This window comes from Anabrus simplex, chromosome 1 (genome assembly GCF_040414725.1).
Source record: "Anabrus simplex isolate iqAnaSimp1 chromosome 1, ASM4041472v1, whole genome shotgun sequence".
In the NCBI taxonomy this organism is placed as follows: Eukaryota; Metazoa; Arthropoda; class Insecta; order Orthoptera; family Tettigoniidae; genus Anabrus; species Anabrus simplex.
This window is the reverse complement of record NC_090265.1, coordinates 1,097,279,882-1,097,302,119: the sequence shown is the minus strand read 5'-3', so window position 1 is coordinate 1,097,302,119 and position 22,238 is coordinate 1,097,279,882. Positions and strand designations below refer to the sequence as shown.

The 22,238-nt window shown below is 39.4% G+C and overlaps 1 protein-coding gene across 1 annotated transcript; it reads left to right on the top strand.

Moving 5' to 3' along the window:
- Window positions 1-1,740: 1,740 nt before the first annotated feature.
- LOC136876490 (procathepsin L) lies at window positions 1,741-15,094 on the top strand. The gene is made up of 7 exons (XM_067150491.2): window positions 1,741-1,787; window positions 3,563-3,660; window positions 9,979-10,131; window positions 10,239-10,430; window positions 11,783-11,974; window positions 13,139-13,304; window positions 14,787-15,094. The coding sequence occupies exons 2-7, from the start codon at window positions 3,568-3,570 to the stop codon at window positions 14,993-14,995; spliced, it is 1,005 nt and encodes a 334-aa protein (XP_067006592.2). The 5' UTR covers window positions 1,741-1,787; window positions 3,563-3,567; the 3' UTR covers window positions 14,996-15,094.
- The last annotated feature ends 7,144 nt before the right edge of the window (window positions 15,095-22,238 follow it).

Genomic DNA, 22,238 nt, shown 5'->3' with positions numbered 1-22,238 from the left:
ACACTTGAAAATCATGGGAACAAGAACAGCTGGAACTACAGCTTTCATATTTTGATCATGCCTCGAAGGACAACACAGAACCCCATTCCTCAGAACATAAGGGACAACATGTTCCGCAGAAGAAATGGTTTCCATAATAGAAGCCAGCACTGGATCTTCCCGCTGATATTTTCCAATGTCACGGAATAACATAGGGGCATCAGTCAAAATAGCACTAACACTAGAACGTATGGAAGTAGAATGAGAAGAACTTTCCTCCTGCTCAATGGAAACAACATCACCAGAAACCATGCTGCTTAACCCGTCCGCGACCACATTTTCTGATCCCCGGATGTGTCGCACGTCAAACTGAAAAGCGGATAGCCCAACAGGCGATAGGGCCAGTACGACGGGACCTAGCTAAAATCCAAATCAAAGCCTGACTGTCGGTTTCCAATTCGAATTTGACATGTTCGAGATACAAGCGGAATTTCTCCAAGGCAAGCAAGACAGCAAGTCCTTCTAATTCATATATGAAGTACCTGACTTCTTGAGCCGATAAGGTCCTAGACGCATAGGAAATAGACCGCCTTCCGAGTTCGGTTTCTTGAAGAAGGACAGCAACAACTGCAGATGATTAGGCGTCTGTCTGAACAGTGAACGTTTTAGAGAAATCTGACGTAGCTAGGACTGCGGGGTTACAGAGAGCTAACTTCAGGTTTTCGAACGCAGCTTGCTGCGATGTCCCCCATTCGAAATGGACACCTTTCCTACGGAAGAGGTTTAGGGACGCCGCCCTATTAGCAAAGTTGGCAATAAATTTCCTGGAGAAATTCACCATGCCGATGAATCTAGCAATTCCTTTAACATCTTTAAGAGGCTTAAAGTCACAAATCGCCTGCGTTCTAGAATGGACGATTGAAACTCCATCGGGTGATACAATATGCCCTAAGAAGGACTTACAAGTTAGCAAAAGCTACCTTAGATAACTTTACTGTTAATCCGGCCTTACGAAGATGATTTAGGACTTCCTGAAGATGACATAAATGCTCTTCAAAGGTCTCAAAAAAATCACATCATCAAGGTAATGGTAGAGATATTCGAATTTGATGTCAGAGAAGACCCAATCTAGAAGTCTAATAAGAACAGCCGCGCCTGTGGGGAGCACGAAATGTATGCCAAAGGCCAGCACGCTAACCATTTAGCCATGGAGCCGGACACGGCATTTAGTAATTTTGAGCACTCAGTGCGTCACAAATAACACAATTTATTTTCTTTGAATTTATATTTAATTTCCTTGGTTTATAACTGCGGTAGGCTATTAATTTATACATTTATTTCAGTATCATGTTCCTCTATGTTCATCTGTAATTTCGGGCAGATTAATCAATATAGGCTAGTAGTAATAATTATAATTATTTACAGGAAAGTAAGGCTAATAGCTTAATCTTTAATTAAAAACAAAACTAATAATGTTCTTCTTCATACAATATAAATAATACATTTGGCTATCTATTATTCCGACCCAATCGAGGGGCGCTAGTTATCTTAATATACTTTTTAATACAATCGAGATATATGTTTATTATGAATTCGGACATCACGCGACTCACCTTAATGACCATCACAGATACTGAGCACTTGTTATCATATTTCGGCAACCATGATCTACTGATGAGTGGGATCTAATCATTAGACCTTGATAATATCGTCAGCCGCCCTTCGCTTGCTCATCACCTCATCATGAAGGATATATAAGAGAACTTTTTCCAAGGGGAACCAACATTCTGCAGTAGCCGTCTTCCCAGGTAAGTTAATACGAATTAGTTTAAAGATTTAGATAGGCCTAGAAGTCCTCATTGTCTACACTGAGCCTAATTTCAACCAGGCCTACCTACAAGCTTATTGATGTATTCAGTGGCTATTCCTCGAAACTATTTTGCATGGATTACGTCATGACAGATGGACTAGACTAGACATTATTAACTAATGTAAAATGAAATACCTATAAATATTCTGTGACCTTGTGGCAATCACACTTATGGTAAAATTGAATGAATTAATTAACAATAAATCAATGAATATATAAATTTCACTTATTAATTACTGGCACAGCAACGAAATCATTCTGTCGAACTAAGAAGTGGCAAGTTCACATAAGGACGCGTCTCCATTAGAATAGTCCCTAATTCCTTCTTATGTCGAACTACTTTTTTTTTTTTTGCAATAATGGTAAAAATAATTCGTAATTGAATTGGTTATGTTTTAAACCCCGTAAGTCGAGAATTGTAAACTTGTGGGAAAATAAGGAAAACTCAATAATTAATTGCGTAGAGAACGTTTATATGCTTTTATTGCTTCTGAAATTTAAATCTTCATTCATTATACCATGGAGGTATGTAATTTGCTTGTAAAAATATTACAATTGTTGCAAGACTGGTTTAAATGTTCATGACACGGGATTACAAAAACTATTGAAGAATGTTTTATCATAACATGCCACATGTTTCAAACAATAACATGTTGAATTACAAAATTCATCTAGAAAATAATGTCCATGTCAATTAGTAAAAACATCGCTAGAAAATTAAGAAAATTGCGTTTTTATCAAAGTGCACAGCGTAAAAATGATTTTAAAATAAAAAATTTAACCAATGTCTCTGTCAGTGATATCCCTGTTGTACACGGTTTCCCAGAATCTTTGAATTTCCCTTTCATTCGGTATGTATCCTTCCAATTTGTTAAAATCCTCCATTTTCTGCATATTAATTGGAATGTTCTGTTTGCACGCTCTTTTTTTTCTGGCATCATAATGACACTGGGACTACAGTTAAGAAGCCTGAGGCTCTAGCTTTGCAAGTTGCTTTACGTCGCACCGACACAGATAGGTCTTTGGCGACGATGGGACAGGACAGGGCTAGGAGTGGGAAGGGAGCAGCCGTGACCTTAAATAAGGTACAGCCCCAGCATTTGCCTGGTGTGAAAATGGGAAACCATGGAAAACCATCTTCAGGGTTGCCGACAGTGGGGTTCGAACCCACAATCTCCCGAATACTGGATACTGGCCGCACTTAAGCGACTGTAGCTATCGAGCTCGGTGAAGGCTCTAGCTTATAAGACTATCAACGTACTGGGAAAACTATATAAAAGTGGTCCAAAGAATACACAAAATAGTTACACTGTGACACCTGAAATTTTACTTTCTTTTCTCGAGGCCCTCCCTTCCCTTGGAATTCAATGGTCAGGACAGACTTCTTGAACAGTAGAGGTCTCCAGGAGTTGCAGCCAACAATAGCTACGTTGAGGAGCCCTGAAAAACTATGATTTAGAGAGTTTCAAAACCATACCAAAAGTTTCCCAGTGCCCTCACATCCACTCTATTCAAAATACTTATGGGGATTTCTACATAGAATGATGCACCTATGTTGCAGCTTTCATTTTCTCCCATAACATGACAATGACGAAATGAGAGACTTACGGGTTTTAAAAAATAACCGATTCAATTACTGTATTTAAACTGTTGTCGAGAAGTTAAAATCTCACAGGTACTTTAGCCTGTGTAACCGTATGGCTTATGTTGCAGAAATCATGAAGCTGTTTTTGGCAGTGTGTGCGTTGGTTGCCGTCAGTCAGGCAGCCACTTTCTCGAGCCAGCAAAAGCAGGAGTGGCGCACCTTCAAGGTAAGATATTCTTAAACAAGTACAAATAACTGGCGAAATATAGTACAATAAAACATCACAAATATTATTACGAAAATCAAGCAGACAAACACTTCCGTGCAGATGTAGGGAAAATATTCCGCGGTCTTCAAAAAGTACGTAAATAGTAAATTTGATAGAATATTAACCTAATAATAATTAATAAGACAAAGAATAGAGAAATGAAATCAACAGTGACGAAAACCATTAAAAATAAATTTAACCTTCATGTGCAACTGTCTAGAAATATTACAGCAATATTTAAGATAGTAGCAGGTTAAGACAATACTTAAACTGTAAGATAACATAAATGCAAGGATTTAAAAGTTGTATTTTAAATTCAATTCGAATAATACATCAATTCATTAAAAAATCATCAAATTAATACAGTGTATGCACTAACTTCGGGATGCAGTTTAAAAAAACCTTGACATCTTGCTTCTTCAGTACGGCAGTGGTTTTCAGAGATAAATAAGGATAATTATATCGCAGAAGATTTATTTTGTTAAGTATTGGCTGGATGGTGAACATGGTGGCCTTCGTTTCAGAGGGTCCCGAGTTCGATTCCCGGTCTGTCCGGGGATTTTAACTCTTGTTCGGGGAGTGGGCTTTTGTGTTCGTCTTAATGCACCTCTTCATTTACACACAACACACTACCAACCACTACAAAGATACGCAAAATTGAGTACATCCCTCTAGGTATAGGGTCGGCGTCAGGAAGGGCATGCGGTCGTAAAACTAGGTTAAATAGACATCAAATGCCGACCCCAATTGATAAGGAAATAGAATACGTAGAAGAAGATTTATTAGGTTAAGATAAATAATATCTTCCCTACAGATGTGAATATTGAGAATTAAATCAGTAAAATGTGGGTTCCTGAAATTCAAGTAGACACACCTTAATAGAAGGCTGAAGGTATTTAGATTCTATCTATGCAAATTTTGTTAGTATTATCTGAACGTAGGACGCAGCTAAATCTTCGATGAGGCACTTTTTATCAGTAGTATATACTGTAGATATGTTGATGTCTAATTAATATGAATAATTTCAGATTTTTAAACTATTTTGACAACAAATACTCTACAAAAATAAGAAAAATAAAAAGTATATTTTGTCAATTTTCATGAAGACATCACGGGTAGGATACATTTTTGCAGCAATGAAACGACAAAAATAAACGTAAAGCAAATAGCAAAAAAAAAAAAGAATTACGTTATATATAAAAGGCCAAGTCCGAGTGACTATAATCAACGCCCAGCCAAAACTACTCGACATAAAGAAATGATATTTTCGGTACATTTACATTACAGTGTAGGTGCTCACTAAGGGAGGATGTTCGGATATTCCGTCACTAAGGGGGTGAAAAGGAGGGTGAACTGTTCAAATGTTCAAATGAGTACATCTATATCTCACAAAATTAACAGTTTACAGACGCAAAAATTGGAATTTGTAATCTTCTTTAAAAATAAAGAAACGCGGTTTTTTTCGGAAAATTTCGTTAAGCGGGTTGAAAAATGGTAAAAAGGGGGTTGATTAAAGGATACTTATATCTCAAGAATTGAAGATGTGACAGACGTGAAAATTGTTATTTGGAATCTCCTTTAAAAATTAAGAAACGTGTATTTTTTGTTTTCGGATAATCCACTTAACGGGGAGTGAACAGGATTGAAAATTGAGGGGAATTTTTAAAATGAGTATATCAAGAGTATATATAAAAATGTAACATTTTTACAGACGTGAACATTGGTATTTGGAATCACCTGTAAAAGTAAAGAAACACGCATAATTTGTTTTCGGAAAATCCACAGGGGAAGTGAAAAAGAGGGTGAATTTTTAAAATGATAATATCTACAGTATATATATAAAAAATTATCATGTTACAGACGTGAAAATTGGTATTATTAATATCTTTTAAACATAAAGAAACACGTACTCTTTCTTTCCGGAAAAATCACTTAAGGGTGGGGAGGAGGACTTTAGTATCGGTAATCGTGGTTGAAGTATTTTTATTATGATACTTATTTATATAAAAAAATTGTAACGACCGTGTCTCTGTATATTGACTATTTAGGGGAAAACTTCGTACAATTATCCGTTTCAGGTGTAATGATGACCATCTCCTTATATTTTATTTCCTTTCCTGAAAGTCCTCATTATTTACCCCTCTCTCCAAAATCAAGACGTCGGCACAATCTGCCAGACGAGCTAGATACTGTAATTGCAATTTGGTAAAATTATGAGTTTTAGCCTGTAACCGACGGGAAAATTCCAAGATGTTTAAATTTTTCACTTTTTACCCCCCGGAAAATATCGAAATATGGAGGCAATTTTAATGACAGTGCAGGCCTTCGTTTCGATTTATTTCGTGGCTAAACGGTAAGTCGTATCACAAAACAGATGGCACAATCTCTGGAGTGACCTACAACTTTGGTCCTATGGCGTTTTGCCGTCTCCCTATCCTTTATGCGTTAGATTTGACTGCATTTCTCGACTTACGTAAATTTTGCATTTTTTACACGTATAACTCATAGTTTGACACACTTATAGGAAAGACAGAGTGATCATATTCGGCACGAAGATTGGCCCTCCCAGTAGCCATATGTGCGCCAAATTCTATGTTTCTCTCTGTCAGATAAGTCAGTGTGTGAAAACCTTACCCAAAGTTCCCGCTAATCAAAGTTTCTAACTCAGTATAACGTATAAATAGAAGAGATAGAGAAAATGTCATAAGATCATGCATTTAGACCACTGTAATCCGTCTGGCGATATAACGTACCGTTTAGCAGCAGTTAATCTGTAAATGAAGGTCTACAATATTGTAAACATGCATATACTTTCGTATGTCGATCTATATATATATATATTAATTGAAGTCGATATGTTGCGATCTAGAAAGGGTGTGTCTGGCATTATAATTTACAAATCGATAGTGACTGTCAGCAGGAGGGTGTCTGCTATTGTAATCAATACTCCCCAGATCGACTTTGACTGGCAGTAAGGATGGGGGTCCTTCTCCAACTCCCGTGTAACTAGCATTAGTAAGGACGGCCTACCATAATGCAATGGTCCATGCAATTTTCTTCAAAACTCCCCTACCTGATTGTGTCTGGAAGTAGAAAAGGGAGCCTGCCATTGTAACGAAAACTCCCCAAATCAGTTGTGATCGCACAGTAGACAAGTGTGCCTTCTATTAAAATGAAAACTGTCCAAATCAATTTTGAATGGCAGCAGGCAAGTGAACCTGCCCTTATCAACACAACTCCGCAACTCGCACTTTACATTGGAAACAACGTAGGCTATGGGGCCTCTCCATGCTAGTCTTGGATAACGCTAAGAGACGTTCCATTTTCTTAAAGAAAACCTGCGTGTACGGTAATTTACTTCGACAATCGTATACAATGTAAAATACCGTAGCGAAGCACGGGTATATTTGCTAGTATATACAGGGTGAAGCGTAATTCGCGCACTCGGGGGTCGCAGCGCGACTCCTCACATGCCAGCAATAAAAAAAAATGTCTCTTACAAAATTTCGTCTTGCGAGTATATCCGTCAGAAAAATGACGTTGAAGAGTGGCAATCTGGCAACACTGTAACCACATGTAGGGTAACTACCTCTGTCAGCATCTATTAGTCGTGCTGTACAGTTGGTGCAGTGGATAGAGTTTTGGGTTAGCATGCATGAGGTCGAGTGGTCGATCCTGGGTTGAGACGTAGGTTTTTTATTTCGTAAATGTAGTCCAGCCGCCTCTGTGGTGTAGTGGTTAGCGTGATTAGCTGCCACCCCCGGAGGTCCGGGTTCGATTCCCGGCTCTGCCACGAAATTTGAAAAGTGGTACGAGGGCTGGAACGGGGTCCACTCAGCCTCGGGAGGTCAACTGAGTAGAGGTGGGTTCGATTCCCACCTCAGCCATCCTGGAAGTGGTTTTCCGTGGTTTCCCACTTCTCCTCCAGGCGAATGCCGGGATGGTACCTAACTTAAGGCCACGGCCGCTTCCTTCCCTCTTCCTTGCCTATCCCTTCCAATCTTCCCATCCCTCCACAAGGCCCCTGTTCAGCATAGCAGGTGAGGCCACCTGGGCGAGGTACTGGTCATGCTCCCCAGTTGTATCCCCCGACCAAGAGTCTGAAGCTCCAGGACACTGCCCTTGAGGCGGTAGAGGTGGGATCCCTCGCTAAGTCCGAGGGAAAAACCGAACCTGGAGGGTAAACAGATGATGATGATGATGATGATGATGATGAATGTAGTCCAGGTGGTATGGTATCTGGCATCTTAATCGTCAACAGCGATTGCAGTGGGTCCTCTAGAAACCATTTGCACTTACATACTACGATCGTAGAAATGGACGAACAATCGTTTTCATTGGTCAGCTTTGAAAGGCGCCCTTTCCACGTCGTGGGCGTGAATTTATTCGCACCACTTCATCTACTAGATGTGAAACCTGTTTGTTTCAGCTGTCTATTTCTTATTGTAAATGTAGGATACATGTGACCTCAGAAACGGTGTCTTACTGTATTACAGTAGGTAATGTCAGATGGAAATTAGCAAATAAAAAATTCGCCTCAACCCAGGATCGAACCATCGACCTCCTGCATGCTAACCAAAAAAACTCTACCCACCGCACCAACTGTACAGTACAACGAGATTGTGCTGACAGCGGCACTTACCCTACATATGGTTACATTGTTGCCAAATTGCTACTCTTCAACGTCCGTTTTCTACCGGATATACTCGCAAGACGAAAATTTGTAAGAGACATTTTTTTATTACTGACATGTGAGGAGTCGCGCTGTGACGCTCGAGTGCGCGAATTACGCTTCACCCTGTATAATAATTGTAATACGACTTTACTCACTCTTTTTGACGCAGGTATGTCTTTCTTTCGGCCCGACGCTGAGCGCATATTAGCGCTAAAACGCCCGTCACAAAACGTGACGCTATTTTGCAACGCTGATATTTACGTATCTGTTAATGATATCACCACTGTAATTACATTGTAGAAAATAAAAACTCTTAAACTACAATTTGACATGTAAAAAAATGTCTGTGACGTCACGCGTCAAAACAATGTGGCCGCCAATTTAGGTCGTTTTGGCGCTACTGAGCTCGAGGGCAATCATTATAACTATGGAATCGACATTCGATGTAGTGTAGTTTCGAAGCCTATATAATAACCTACACAACTGCTTAAAAAATAACTTCAGCTGGTGAATCCGTTAACGACGAACATCTCTTTAAAGAAAGTATTTTGTGACATTTTCGACAAATTTTCATTATGTTCAACATTAAACCACGAGAAACTAACTGAAAACGTCCCATTACTGTACCATTGATAACACGACTAAATTCTCAACAAAAACAGCTCTGCAAGACTAAAATCGAGTGCTCAATGATCAAAAGAAGTATAGATTTAATATTTGCTAGTAACATTCATGTAATCGCTAAACATTTTCTCTCATACTTCTCATATCATTACCCAGTATTTAATAATTTTTGTTGAAATAATTTTAGTTAAAATGAGGGAATAATAAATGAATGCATATAGAAATAAGGAACATATAAATGTATGATAAAATATGGAACAAACTGTATCTGACGAAATAAAAATATTTTATCTTAGACGTTTTCACGCTTTTGAAGCTAAGACACTGCTTCCATCGATTTTTTTTTTTGCTAGGGGCTTTACGTCGCGCCGACACAGATAGGTCTTATGGCGACGATGGGATAGGAAAGGCCTAGGAGTTGGAAGGAAGCGGCCGTGGCCTTAATTAAGGTACAGCCCCAGCATTTGCCTGGTGTGAAAATGGGAAACCACGGAAAACCATTTTCAGGGCTGCCGATAGTGGGATTCGAACCTACTATCTCCCGGATGCAAGCTCACAGCCGCGCGCCTCTACGCGCACGGCCAACTCGCCCGGTCCATCGATTTTTTAGAGGAACTTTCACTTATTCCAAGTATCAACTTTCATGGGATTGAACTCGGAGTGTATTTTTTTATTATACATAACTTCTGTTTTTACATCGTGTTCATACTACTATTACCAGTTGATTCTAATAGACAATTATTAATCGCCCTAACAATGTTTAAGACACAAAAAGGGGTAAACGAAACATGTCATATATAAATAGGGTTACTTTTCACACTGTGAAATTACACTTAACAATGACCACGACAGATTACACGCATGCACTATGTTGCTTTTGGCCAAGTACGTCGTCCAGAACAACATATTCTGCATGAAAATTGCTGTTAGGTGAACTGTTCCTTCTTTTTATATCACTTTGATGTTTTCAATTCTAGCTCCAGCATGGCAAGAAATATTCTAGCGTTGCTGAAGAGGAACTCCGTATGCAAATCTACATGGAGAATAAGCAGAAGATCGCCGAGCACAATGCCAAATACGCTAAGGGAGAGGTCACCTACTCTATGGCCATGAACCACTTTGGAGATCTGGTGAGTACTTCTTCGGTGTCGCTTAATTCTTCATATTTATCTTCTAAAATTATCCATTATTTTCTCATGACATGGCGTGTTAATTGCATTTTATGATCGACTTGCAGCGCCATCATGAGTTCGTGAGGATGGTCAACGGATACAACAGCACCCTCGGCCAACAAATGCGCAAGCTGGGAACTCCCTACGTTAGTCAGCCCAACGTGAAGGCTCCCGCTTCAATTGACTGGCGTCAAACTGGAGCCGTGTCTGAGGTGAAGAACCAGGGACAGTGTGGATCATGCTGGTCATTCAGCGCTGTAAGTATCTCTATATCCCTTACTTCTGGTCGCTGATACTCTGTATTTGTAGTCTTATATCGAATTTAAACGTCGCCTAATGGGATACGTCATTAATGTAAGCTCAGAAGTAGACTCACTATTTCAGTACTGAGAATGATACCCTTGGTTTCTGAATTCTTTAGCAGCATTTTCTTCACATTTTGAAACAGATCGTCCAAAAACGCATCTCCAGCAGTAATGATAACTAAAATTTCTTTACAAAGATTCTGTCTGAGGATCTGGAAATCAAGAAAATGAAATTTAACGTGAAGACCTTCAGTGTGTGTGGATGGCGTTTTATAACTCTATCTATATAACCTCCCACACCAACTTCGGGGTTCAATAGCAAACAAGATGTACTTCATACTATATTTCCTAATTTATTTCTGCATCTTGTGTTCTTTGCTTTTTTTTTCTTGACACATTCTAATAAATTCTCTACACCCCCTCAATGGCGCTGGCAATCTCCTTGATTATGCGCCTAAAAACGTTTACGTGTCAAAAGGTCCATCAACCAGCCGTATTTAAGTATCCTTAAAAGTTACTGATTTATTTAATTACATACACAATCATTTAAACTAGTCGCTTTAATACTGGCTAAAGATTTGATGCGACTGTAGAATTGTCATCAAATCTATATATTAAAAAAGTTGATGAAAACTAAAGTCAGTCAGTTCTGCCATTCCATCCGGTCGATTTCCTTCATTTTTTAACTGAAAGGTATTTATGTTTAGATTTGTCATCAGGCACTATAAATGACTTAACTTTCGCCTTCCTCAAATTATTTGATTTTTCAATTTTTTGTCTCTTTGAAGCTATCATATCCTTGACTCTAATTGAGGTACGGAGTTCGTTTTGACCTAAAAAACACTCAGTGGATCAAGATCTTTCATTTCAGCTCTTAACTATTCAAATTGTTTTATTCTGAGGAAAGTTATGAGTGCACATTCAATTTGACGTCCCATTTCTTCAACATTTTTTTTTCTCACTGAAGCAATTAAATCTTTCGTTCTAATTCAGTTACGCAGTTCGTTTTGGTCTAAAACACTCAGTGGATCAAGCGCTTTCTTTTGAGGTAATAACTACTTAAATTGGTAGATTCTGAGAAAAGTTATGAGTACATTTGTCTCCATGACGAAGATCTTTCAAGGACTTGGTATTCTACAATAGGACAATTATCTACAAAAGGGAAGTTCCTGAAGTGTTTAAGTCATTCTTGTTCGTATGAGAATGCCATTCAAGGAATTTCTATCCATAGCTGTTACTTCTAGGAATTTTATCATTAAATCTCTAAATTTCTCGTTTTTCACTTGCTTTGATATTTATTTCAGACTGGCGCCATCGAAGGTCAACACTACAGGGCTACAGGCCAGACTGTGTCTCTCAGTGAACAGAACCTGATCGATTGTTCCACTGGATATGGAAATAACGCTTGTAACGGTGGAGTTATGCAGTACGCCTTCCAGTACGTGATCGATAACCACGGTATCGATACTGAGAGGTCTTACCCATATGAAGCACGAGTAAGTACATCCTCATAAACGAAACATAAAACTAGCTTCTTATGTATAAATCAAATGTTTTGAACTCTTACGTTCTTCATGTAGCCATAACACGTCAATGGTAAAAGTCTACACCTCTTGTTCGCAATAGTTTCTCTTCTGCTAGTTGCGTTACGTCGCACCGACATAGATACGTCTTATGGCGACGATGGGACAGGAAAGGGCTAGGAGTGGGAAGGAAGCGACCGTGGCCTTAATTAAGGTACATCCCCTGCATTTGCCTGGTGTGAAAATGGGAAACCACGGAAAACCATTTTCAGGGCTGCCGACAGTGGGGTTCGAACCTACTATCTCCCGAATACTGGATACTGGCCGCATTTAAGCGACACGCAATAGTTTCATAGAGTAATTTTCATATAGAGCGATCACCGGAAAGAGTAGAATTATTGCCACAGATATGAAACATTGCAAACATACACAAATGAAATAATAATTACTATTATCTTAGCCTACGAAATAGAAATATGATTTCAAAATACTTTTAGACCTGCGTTACGTGAATGTAAATATTACATTTAAGCACATACTTGTGAGATTATTTTGTCTAAAGATCATCCTTTATTGCTAGCCTAAATTCTTCACACTGAATTTCACTTTCACCACTTGTTCTGCAGTGTATACACCAACATTTGACTTGAGTGATTACGTTTAGCATTGTGGTAGACCTACGACCATAAAAGTTCGAATTGAATTACCACTCTAGTTCTTTTGAAGATTCTGTTTTGATGAAGAAACTGTCTAATTTACTTGCCTCAGAAACTTAAAGAACACTTAATGTGTGATTTTGAATTTATATCAGTTTTATAAACAATTTCTTTTAACACACCAAGCAGAAAGTTTGGTAAATATTGTCAGTCTTAAATAGTAAATTTCGCAATTTTTAATATAAAGAAAAGTGTCTTCAAAATCTTTTCGGGTTTTAGTTCCTGTGATTCGGATTTTACGTCAAACTGTCATATAAAACTGCAATCTTGCTTTCTTCTATTATAAACCAAAAATCGTTAGCCGTATATTCATTCCTTTTTTTTATCGACCAACATACACAGTACCTATATACCTCTTGATTTCCAGATGTTGTTCATACTTCGTATTTGAGAACTTAACATTTTAAAAATCTTGTTTCAGCTCGGCTACTGTCGCTACAACGTTTACAACTCAGCAGCCACCATCTCCAATTACGTGGACATCCAAAGCGGTAATGAGGCTCAGTTGGCTGAGGCAGTCGGCAATGTTGGACCAGTGTCAGTTGCAATGGACGCCAGTCGGCAGTCCTTCCAGTTCTACAGCGGAGGTACATTATTTCCTAGCTTCTTACCTTAAAGTTACAAACTTGTTATAGTCTCCAACAGGACAAATACAATAATTAGTTCATTCTGATAAGATCTTCAGTATAGAGAGCTAATTATATTTATTTTCTCGCGCCAGCCAGGAAATCTGTTTTATTTAATTTTTTTCTGCCTTTGTTGACCAAGACACACGGAAGAAATACCTTTTGACGATATACTACTGAACGCTCTTGATCGATCGCGATATATACAGGAATCTGTAATTTTGTTGAGAGTAAGAACTTCGTCAGATTAAATCACTTTCCTTCAGTTCTCAGTTTTGGTCCCATTTCTTTCTACTCCTTAAAGAGGACTAAGGTATGATGAATATTCATGCGGTGCAGAGTTCACGTACAAGTAACAGGAAATATGGGCAGGTACAACGTTCAACATTTGGCTCAAGATAGTTATCTCTGCGGTTCAGTGGTAGAGTGTCGGCCTCTGGATCCCAAGGTCGTTGGTTCAGTCCCAGCAGAGGAAGTCGGATTTTTGAAGGGCAGAAAAATCCCATTCAGCAATCCATGTCGTCGGGACTGCCTAGCCAATGCGGTAAAGGCGTGTTCGGTTCCCCGTCAGGAAGTCGAAAAATTTAAGAAACGAGATTTCCAGTTCCGGAGGTGAACATGGCCCTGAGGTTCACTCAACCTACACAAAAAATGAGTACCAAGTTAATTCCTTGGGGCAAAGGCGGCCGGGCGTAGAAGTAACCAATGAACCCTACGAAGTGCCGAGGTTATGGATAGTGGAAGCCTTTACCTTCCACCCCTCCCAGGGCCTTCATATCGTACGATGTCGGCATGTAAAATATATCAGGTGACACATTTGGTGTTTACATGAAAAAAATATTAAAACAGCCATTAATCACCCAACAGACATCCCGTTTACTCACCAATCTGGTAGAGTAAATCGAAACGTTGAAATTGCAGACAACCTAGATGATGTTAAATCAAAGTGCCTGCATACGTTAGTTGAGGCCATAGGATTATTATTATTATTATTATTATTATTATTATTATTATTATTATTATTATTATTATTATTATTATTATTGGCTCAAGGTAGCAAAATTGTTCACTAAAACGTTAATAATATGGCCGTGTCTCAGAGTCACAAAATATCCTATACAGAGAACATGAAATTGACCTGAAATATAGCCTAAGTAAAAACCAAACGATGGAAAACAATAGGAATAGCTATTTAAATCATGTCATGCTCAATACGTCTGGTTTGTTTGGATTTCCTGGAACAATTCTTGTTCTAGAAATATCCTGTGGTTCTCCATCATACCATAATAAACCTGTCATTATTACACTTTTTTATTCTCATATAAAGCTTTATAACTCTCAGGATATATAACTTCTTTTAAAGAGATTTATGATACATAGAAAAAATCATTAGGCACTTTAATCGATTTACTTAATCAACGTATGCTATCTTAATTCTTCCAGGTATCTACTACGATCCTCAGTGCAGTAGCACCCAACTAGACCACGGTGTGCTGGTTGTCGGGTACGGCAGGACTACTGATGGCTATGACTACTGGATCGTCAAGAACTCTTGGGGAGCTTCCTGGGGAGAGAGTGGATACTTCTACGTCTACCGTAACATGAACAACCAGTGCGGTCTGGCTACTCAAGCTGCCTACCCTCTTGTTTAAACGCAGTTTTATCGTTCATTTATTCGCCTGACAATCCCACCACCCTTTAGTATGTAATAAGCTATCGTCGGTTTGAAAATAAAGTGTAATGAACGGTAATGAAGTGTATTTATTAACATAGTTGGCCCAATAGTGTTCATTTCGATTCTTGTGGAACTAATACTTCACCGAAATCCCTTTCATATCCTGGTAAGCTGACAATAACACGTCTTATCCTAAATTACGGAGCAAGTGGCTGCGCGGTTTGGGCCACATAGCTGACAGTTTACCACTCCTAGCCCTTTCCTATCCCATCATCGCCATAAGAACTTTCTGCGTTGCTGCGACGTAAAGCAATTTAATTCATTTACTTCCGAAATTATTTTTAAAATTTGACATATTTCGCGTAAAAATGACTAAAATAAATACCCATACTATACATTACGTCAAAAATATATTTAGTATTTATCAATGGACAATTCAATGATGAAACAATGGGAATGAATGGTTCTAGTAATTGGAGGAAATGTAGAACAGTACATATTATTATTCACACATTACATATATGGGTTAATTTTTTCTCACCAGGGGGATGGCACGGCCGGACAGTAGTTGTAGGAGTGACGCCTTACACGTGGACTGGTTTCTCACCCGTGCAGGGGGCCAACAAATTAATTTCAGGATTATACGGTTAATTTAGATGTAGGGGGCGCCCTAACATGTGGACTGGTCATCCGTCCATGCAAGGGGCCGCTTAGTAAATACAGTTCGTGTGTTTTAGTTATTTTTATAATTGTTCAGTTTCGTTGGTTTTAATGATTCTTTCTCTTTTATGTAATTTGGCATTTTGAACATGTATCTGGGCATAAAGCCTGTAAAGATCAATGAATTACTATTTGGGTTAATTTTGTCCAATAGTATTTGATATTTAACTACTAATTTTACACAGTCGTTTGTTCTTTCTTGATGGGTGCAGTATTTTGGTAGCTGTCCCTTGGCACAGGCCAGAGGAAATGTAGCCACCAACAAAGTCTCAGTCTCATCCATGACTGCTGAGGTATGGGCGGTGCTGAGTAGTGGCATTCAGAGCACGACCAGTGCATTTGGGTGTTATGGAAGGTACTACTCATAGGGCTGGTCGGGTTACAGTGGCATTTTCTGTCCCGCTACTCAAGAATTATTTCTCTTTCTAATCAAGAATTCAACATTATTTCATTCAAGAAATTCGAATGTCCCTAGCAAGAGAAATTTCTTGGGTAGGTAATTAAATTCTTGAGTAGAAACAAAAATTCTTGGGTAGAAAAGACAAATTCTTCGATAATGTGAATCTTATGAAAATAAAAACTCAGGTAGTATTTTCAAATAATTTTATTGGAAGTGCAAAATTATCATTACAAAAGACAGAAATTGCAAACATTAAAGACAAAAAAGATATTTACACACTGTACCTTCCTGCTACCTTCATGCATTACATTTATAATTGTAGGATGACAGCAAGTCCGCCTCTGAGGTGTAGTGGTTAGTGTGATTAGCTGACACCCCCGGAGGCCCGGGCTCGATTCCCGGCTCTGCCACGAAGTTTGAAAAGTGGTACGAGGGCTGGAACGGGTCCACTCAGCCTCGGCAGGTCAACTGAGTAGAGAGGGTTCGAACCCCTCCTGAACCATCCTCACAGTGGTTTTCCGTGGTTTCCCACTTCTCTTCCAGGCAAATGCCGGGATGGAACCCAATTTAAGGCCACGGCCGCTTCCTTCCCTCTACTTTGTCTATCCCTTCCAAGCTTTCCATACCCCGACAGGGCTGCTGTTCATCATAATAGGTGAGGCGGCCTGGGCGAGGTACTGGTCATCCTCCCTAGTTGTATCCCCCGACCCAAAGTCCCGGGCTCCAGGATACTGCCCTTGAGGCGGTAGAGTTGGGAGGGAAAATCAACCCTGGAGGTTAAAAGGATTAAGAAAGAAAGAAAGAAAGAAAGAAAGAAAGAAAGAAAGAAGGGTGATAGCAATTTCAAATTTGCTATTGTGAGATTAGTTCTGAAATCGGTCAACACACGAGAGAAGTTTGAAAGGAATCTTTCATAAATTACGTTTGGAACTGGAACCCAAAGTGCAAAGGGTTGATGATCCTCACGCATTACTTGAAGAAGAGCGTCTTTCACCGATATTTCCGAGTTCTTCTTCAGAATATCCTGAAGAACCCTATACGCGATCACTCCTTCATCAATGGGAATACCCTTCAGTGATGGAATTTTTCGCAATAGGGCCTCCAAATTGTCTCCTGCTGCGTCCTGTAACAACACATTCTGTCTGTAGAAGAGCTCAGACACTAGCTCCAAAAACATGCGGGCCGGTTCCCCAAATAGCCTGCCATCTTCTTTACTTCCCCCCTTCGCTCTATCCCTAAGATTACCTTTCAGGGCATCGAGCTCTTCCTGAATATCCTGTTGTTGGAAATTCCTGCAGCAATCACTTTAAACGCTTCTTCAAATTCTGAAGTTTGGGATACACTTCTGCAACAATTGGTTTGGGATTTGTCTGCAGTCTGAGCAATAAAGGTTTTATCACCGATGCTTCAGATTTTATGAAAAAAGCTTGCACATAAAGACCTTGTAACTTCGATTCCGTTATATTCTGCAGATGTGAAGATGCAGTGGTAAATGATTCTTTTCCATCATTGGATTGGGAAAACTCGAAAAGAATGGCCCAGTTATCTGCCAGCCACTCAATTGCTTCCAGCCAAGAATTCCACCTTGTGGCAACAGTAATTGGAAACATCCCAGCCCCCGATTCTTTCTCGTGCAGGAACACAGTCGGAAAGCGAGCCGTTTCTTTCTGGCATGGAGAAATGGAGAAATATTTGGTTAACGGAAACAACTATTTTTTTCTGGGACGACAGACATTCTTTCACCACAACACCAACCAGATTGACCTTACGTGCCCAGCATTGAATGTGAAGAGAGTCGTCTAGGAAGAGGAGTGGCAACCCATCAAAACACAAGGCCATGTATTTGGCCGAGTCAGTTACTAAGGCCACAACTTGGTCAAAGTTCACTGTTGTGTCCCGCAGTGCCTCTGTAATTGTTCAAGCACACGTCCGTCCATTCACTGCCTCCAACGGAGTGACTGCCGCCACATACTGGTTCTGTGATGTGGAAGGCTCCATTATAGACAACAAAACAACGAAAATTGACCTGCCCATCTTGTCGGTTATTTCATCACACATGACTTGTTTGTTCTGTACATCTATAACAACCTCTTCCTTCATCGATTTTGCCAAGAGAGGCAAATATTCCTCACGAAGAACATTACTTCCTGGAATGTCTCCACCGCCTACAACATTCCTCTTCGCCCATTCCTTGAAATCTGGGTGATCTGCCCTTTCCAAGAAAATGTTAGGTGATGTCAGCATTTCTACGGTAGAAGAGACGAAATCCAGTTTGGCAGCTTAATAAAGTCAGAAAAAATGCAAATAATTTATCTGTGCAATTGAATTATCTACAATGTATGCATCACAACCAACCACCACAATACACGCAAAAGTGAATACATCCCTCTACAGAGCGGCTGGCAGCAAGAAGACGACACAGTTCATACTTGCGACCCCACAGGTGTGGCGAAAGCGGAAGGAAAAGAAGAATAAGAAGATTGAATATCAAGGATTATAATAACTACTGCTTACAGCTTAAGTGAGAGGTTCATATTACGAAACCGTTGCCAACATTGCCGAGCTATACCAAGTCACTTCGAAACACATAACATTAATTGTCGTACTTTCGAGAATTACTAGAGTCATGCTGCTTTTACTTCACCCATTTTTTATTCATTTCTGATAGAATGTGTGTTTTAAGAACGGTTTCGTAGATAAAACATCTAAGGCGAATTTGCTCCATATGTCGCCGCTTTAAAGTAACTGTATTGTGCACTGCACATGCATCTTTCGAGTGAACTTATAACACGGAAATGACGGATCTCTGTTATATTATATTTAGAATGCAAGAAAACAAACACGCAATAATATACTGATATTGCACTCATTATACAACCGACACCGTGTCACTTTCTACCTGGCGACTGTTTGAGCGGGGGAAATGGCGTCCAATCTCTACTTAATATATTTTGTAAAACAGATAACCGCCTACAATCCCTAACCCACGTTACATTGATACAGCACCCGCAACGAAATAAAATTATTCACAAGAATATAACAATTGCATATTAAGTACTTTTGCTCCTAATGAACATTCAGCCGCCTCGAACATTGTTGTCTACCGCTTGCATGTCTGTGCTGCTTCCTCGTGGTGGCGGCTATAAAAGTGCCTTTTTACGCCATCAGAAGTTTCCCATGGTATTCTTTATTTACAAAAGCTACATAGCGTTACTTCTCCAGACCTCTTCATTCCTTCCTGCGAGAACTGACTTATTCATTCATCTAAGCTCACTTTCGGTGGCATGTGATCTATCCCAACAATCTTCGCGTGTGTGCGTACTTACCCTTGCTGCTGCTCCCACGGAATTGAACCGTACGATAACGTGCAAACGTGGAGGCACATCCTTCCCCTAGCGCACCGTCAATGCATTGTCCTACATAAGAGGCTTGCGGTGGTGTCTCAAAGGCGCACTAGCCGCCAGTGTCTTGGAAAGGTGTAGCAATCCAACTGATGAGCCCACTGCTACACTGGAGCAAAATGCTGGTAATTTCACGATTGAAAAAGCCTACAGAGCTTAAATGATTTTAACGTGCAAATGGTTGATGAGCACGAAAATAAGCCACCCCGTGACGTAATGCTTCACGCGAGAATCACCGAATTAACAAACCAACGACGATGTGTTACGCTCCCGTGCCTTGGTCGTTAGAATACAAATTTCTATGCGAATTACAGAATAAACACAAACGCCTGCACATTCGGGTATTTCCTTACATCTTCACCGACGATGTTACGCGCACACGCATTGAAAAGGTTTTAATAAAAGTCGTATACCGGTAACGGTTTAATGCATGATTATTTCTCTAGATGCGATAAATTCCGCGAGTAAACCTAAACATTCGTATTCATTCATTCACATCCTAAAGGCAAGGCCTTGTCGCTGCAACCACATTTGTTTCTCCTCTGCTGAGCGTTTCAGGTCAACATATTTTTCCATATTCAGTCTCTCCATCACGGAATCCAGATACTTTTTCCTCGGCCTTCCCCTTCCCTTCTTACCCAGAACTTTTCCTTCCAGCAGAGTCGTGAGGAATGTGTTGTGTCGAAGTGTGTGATCAAGGAATTTGGTTTGCCTCTTTTCTACAGTGTTCGCTTGTTTCATCTGTTTCCTTAAGCACCCTATTGTTTGACTTTTTCTCTGTCCAACTAATTTTCAGCATCCTCCTCCATATCCACATTTCCATTGCTTCCAGGCGTTTTTATCCTGTTTTGTTAAGACCCATGTTTCACAACCATACAACAAAACACTCCACACAAACATTTTGGCAAATTCTTTCCTAACTTTAATGTTAATGTTCCTGCTTGTCAGAAGCTGTTTCTTTTTTACTGAAGGCTGGTTTAACTAGAGCAATCCTCCTCCTGATTTCTATGGTGCACCTGTTGTCCTGAGTGATAATGCTTCCCAAGTAGCAAAATTGACTTACTTTGGTTACATTTTCATCACCTACCTTAATGTTTGTTGGTATTTCCTCAGTTGATTTCTTGACAACTAATACTTTTGTTTTCGAGGCGTTCAGTTTCAATGTTTAATTCTTGTAGTGTTGATGTTAAAACTCGTAGCATTTTATTATTTCCCTCTCTGAATCTGCATTTAATGCAATGTCATCGGCAAACCTTATACAGTGGATTTGTTGTCCGTTAATTTTGGTTCCTTCGGTTTTTTGCTTAAGTTTAGTTTCACGAGTCGCGAAATTTTGAATGTCCCTAATAATACCGTACAAATTGGAGACTGTCGCTCACGTGTCAGCTGAGAACTATCACCATACAATCGAGATCCACACTGGTTGTTGTATGTGAGCACGCGGTCTATTATGTACTGTTACGGTCTTTGTACTTGATAGTGTCTTTGCTTACTATCAACCTGCTAGAAATAGCGTTGTAATTGAGATTTGCTTTTAAGAAAGTGCCCTTGATCGGGACACTGGACAACAAGATATCAAAGTACCCAGAACTGACAGAACACAACCGCGCAGAGTGCCGAGAAGCGTGCAACGTGAGAATATTACAGTTCAATACATCGTGTCAACATTACCGTAAACAGTGCAATTTAGAGCTCTATACATGTGCATAAACAAGTTAAAGGGCCGCTACCCAAGAGTATTGCCGTAGTAGGTACCAGTGAAAACAGAAGTAATAGGGGAAAGGAACTCGTGAAAGAGAATTTTGGAAAACAAGTTTGGAAATAACAAATATATTATACCAATCTCAAAGGGTAACAAATTATATTTACATCAAAACAAATAGTATGAACCAGCATAAGGCGTAATAAAAAGCGTTAAGTTCGATTTTAAGACACGTAGGTGATACAAATTTTAATTACATCGTCATAATCGAATTCCTAAGCACCAATGACTACAATCTTTGGACATATGTTCCGACACTGCAATTAGGGGAAAAAGAAAAAGAATGGAGGGGGGGGGAACCCATAAATTCTGAAAATCAGTTTCTTTGCATTATATTACACAATACGCTAGAAGGGAGGTACATCAAATAAACTTTCAGACTCGTGCCAGTAAAATACAAAGTTGCAAGATAAGCTCGCAAATTGATACAATATTTACAATATGACATTGTAATGTAACCTCATGCCAAACAATTCAAGAGATTCAGAATTGAAATAAACCAATCTCCAGTTTCAGGGACTGATCCTTTTGGTAGATTAAAAAGAAAAAAAAAGAATTCTAACAAACGATCCCAGAAGGGATTAAAACACACACACATGCGCAGAAGCGAAAATAAAATAGAAGCTAACCGATGAACATACAAATTAAATTAGCTGACCACATCTTTTGAGCAAGCGCCATTTTTACGCAAAATTAACAGATAAATGGGATAAGGAAAGAAATAAAAATAGATAGAAGATAAAGGATAGAATGAGGAAATAAGAAACGGAGGTATGGGATAGGATAAGGATCAAGCCGCCAAGTCCCCAGCACTAACAGACGCGATGCAAAAGTTCATCACAAAAGTAAGGAATGTTTATGGACTAGAATATTAGATCAGCTGTCCAGTACACCATTTTTCACCACATTTTAGGAATATGAATGTCCAAAAGGCAGA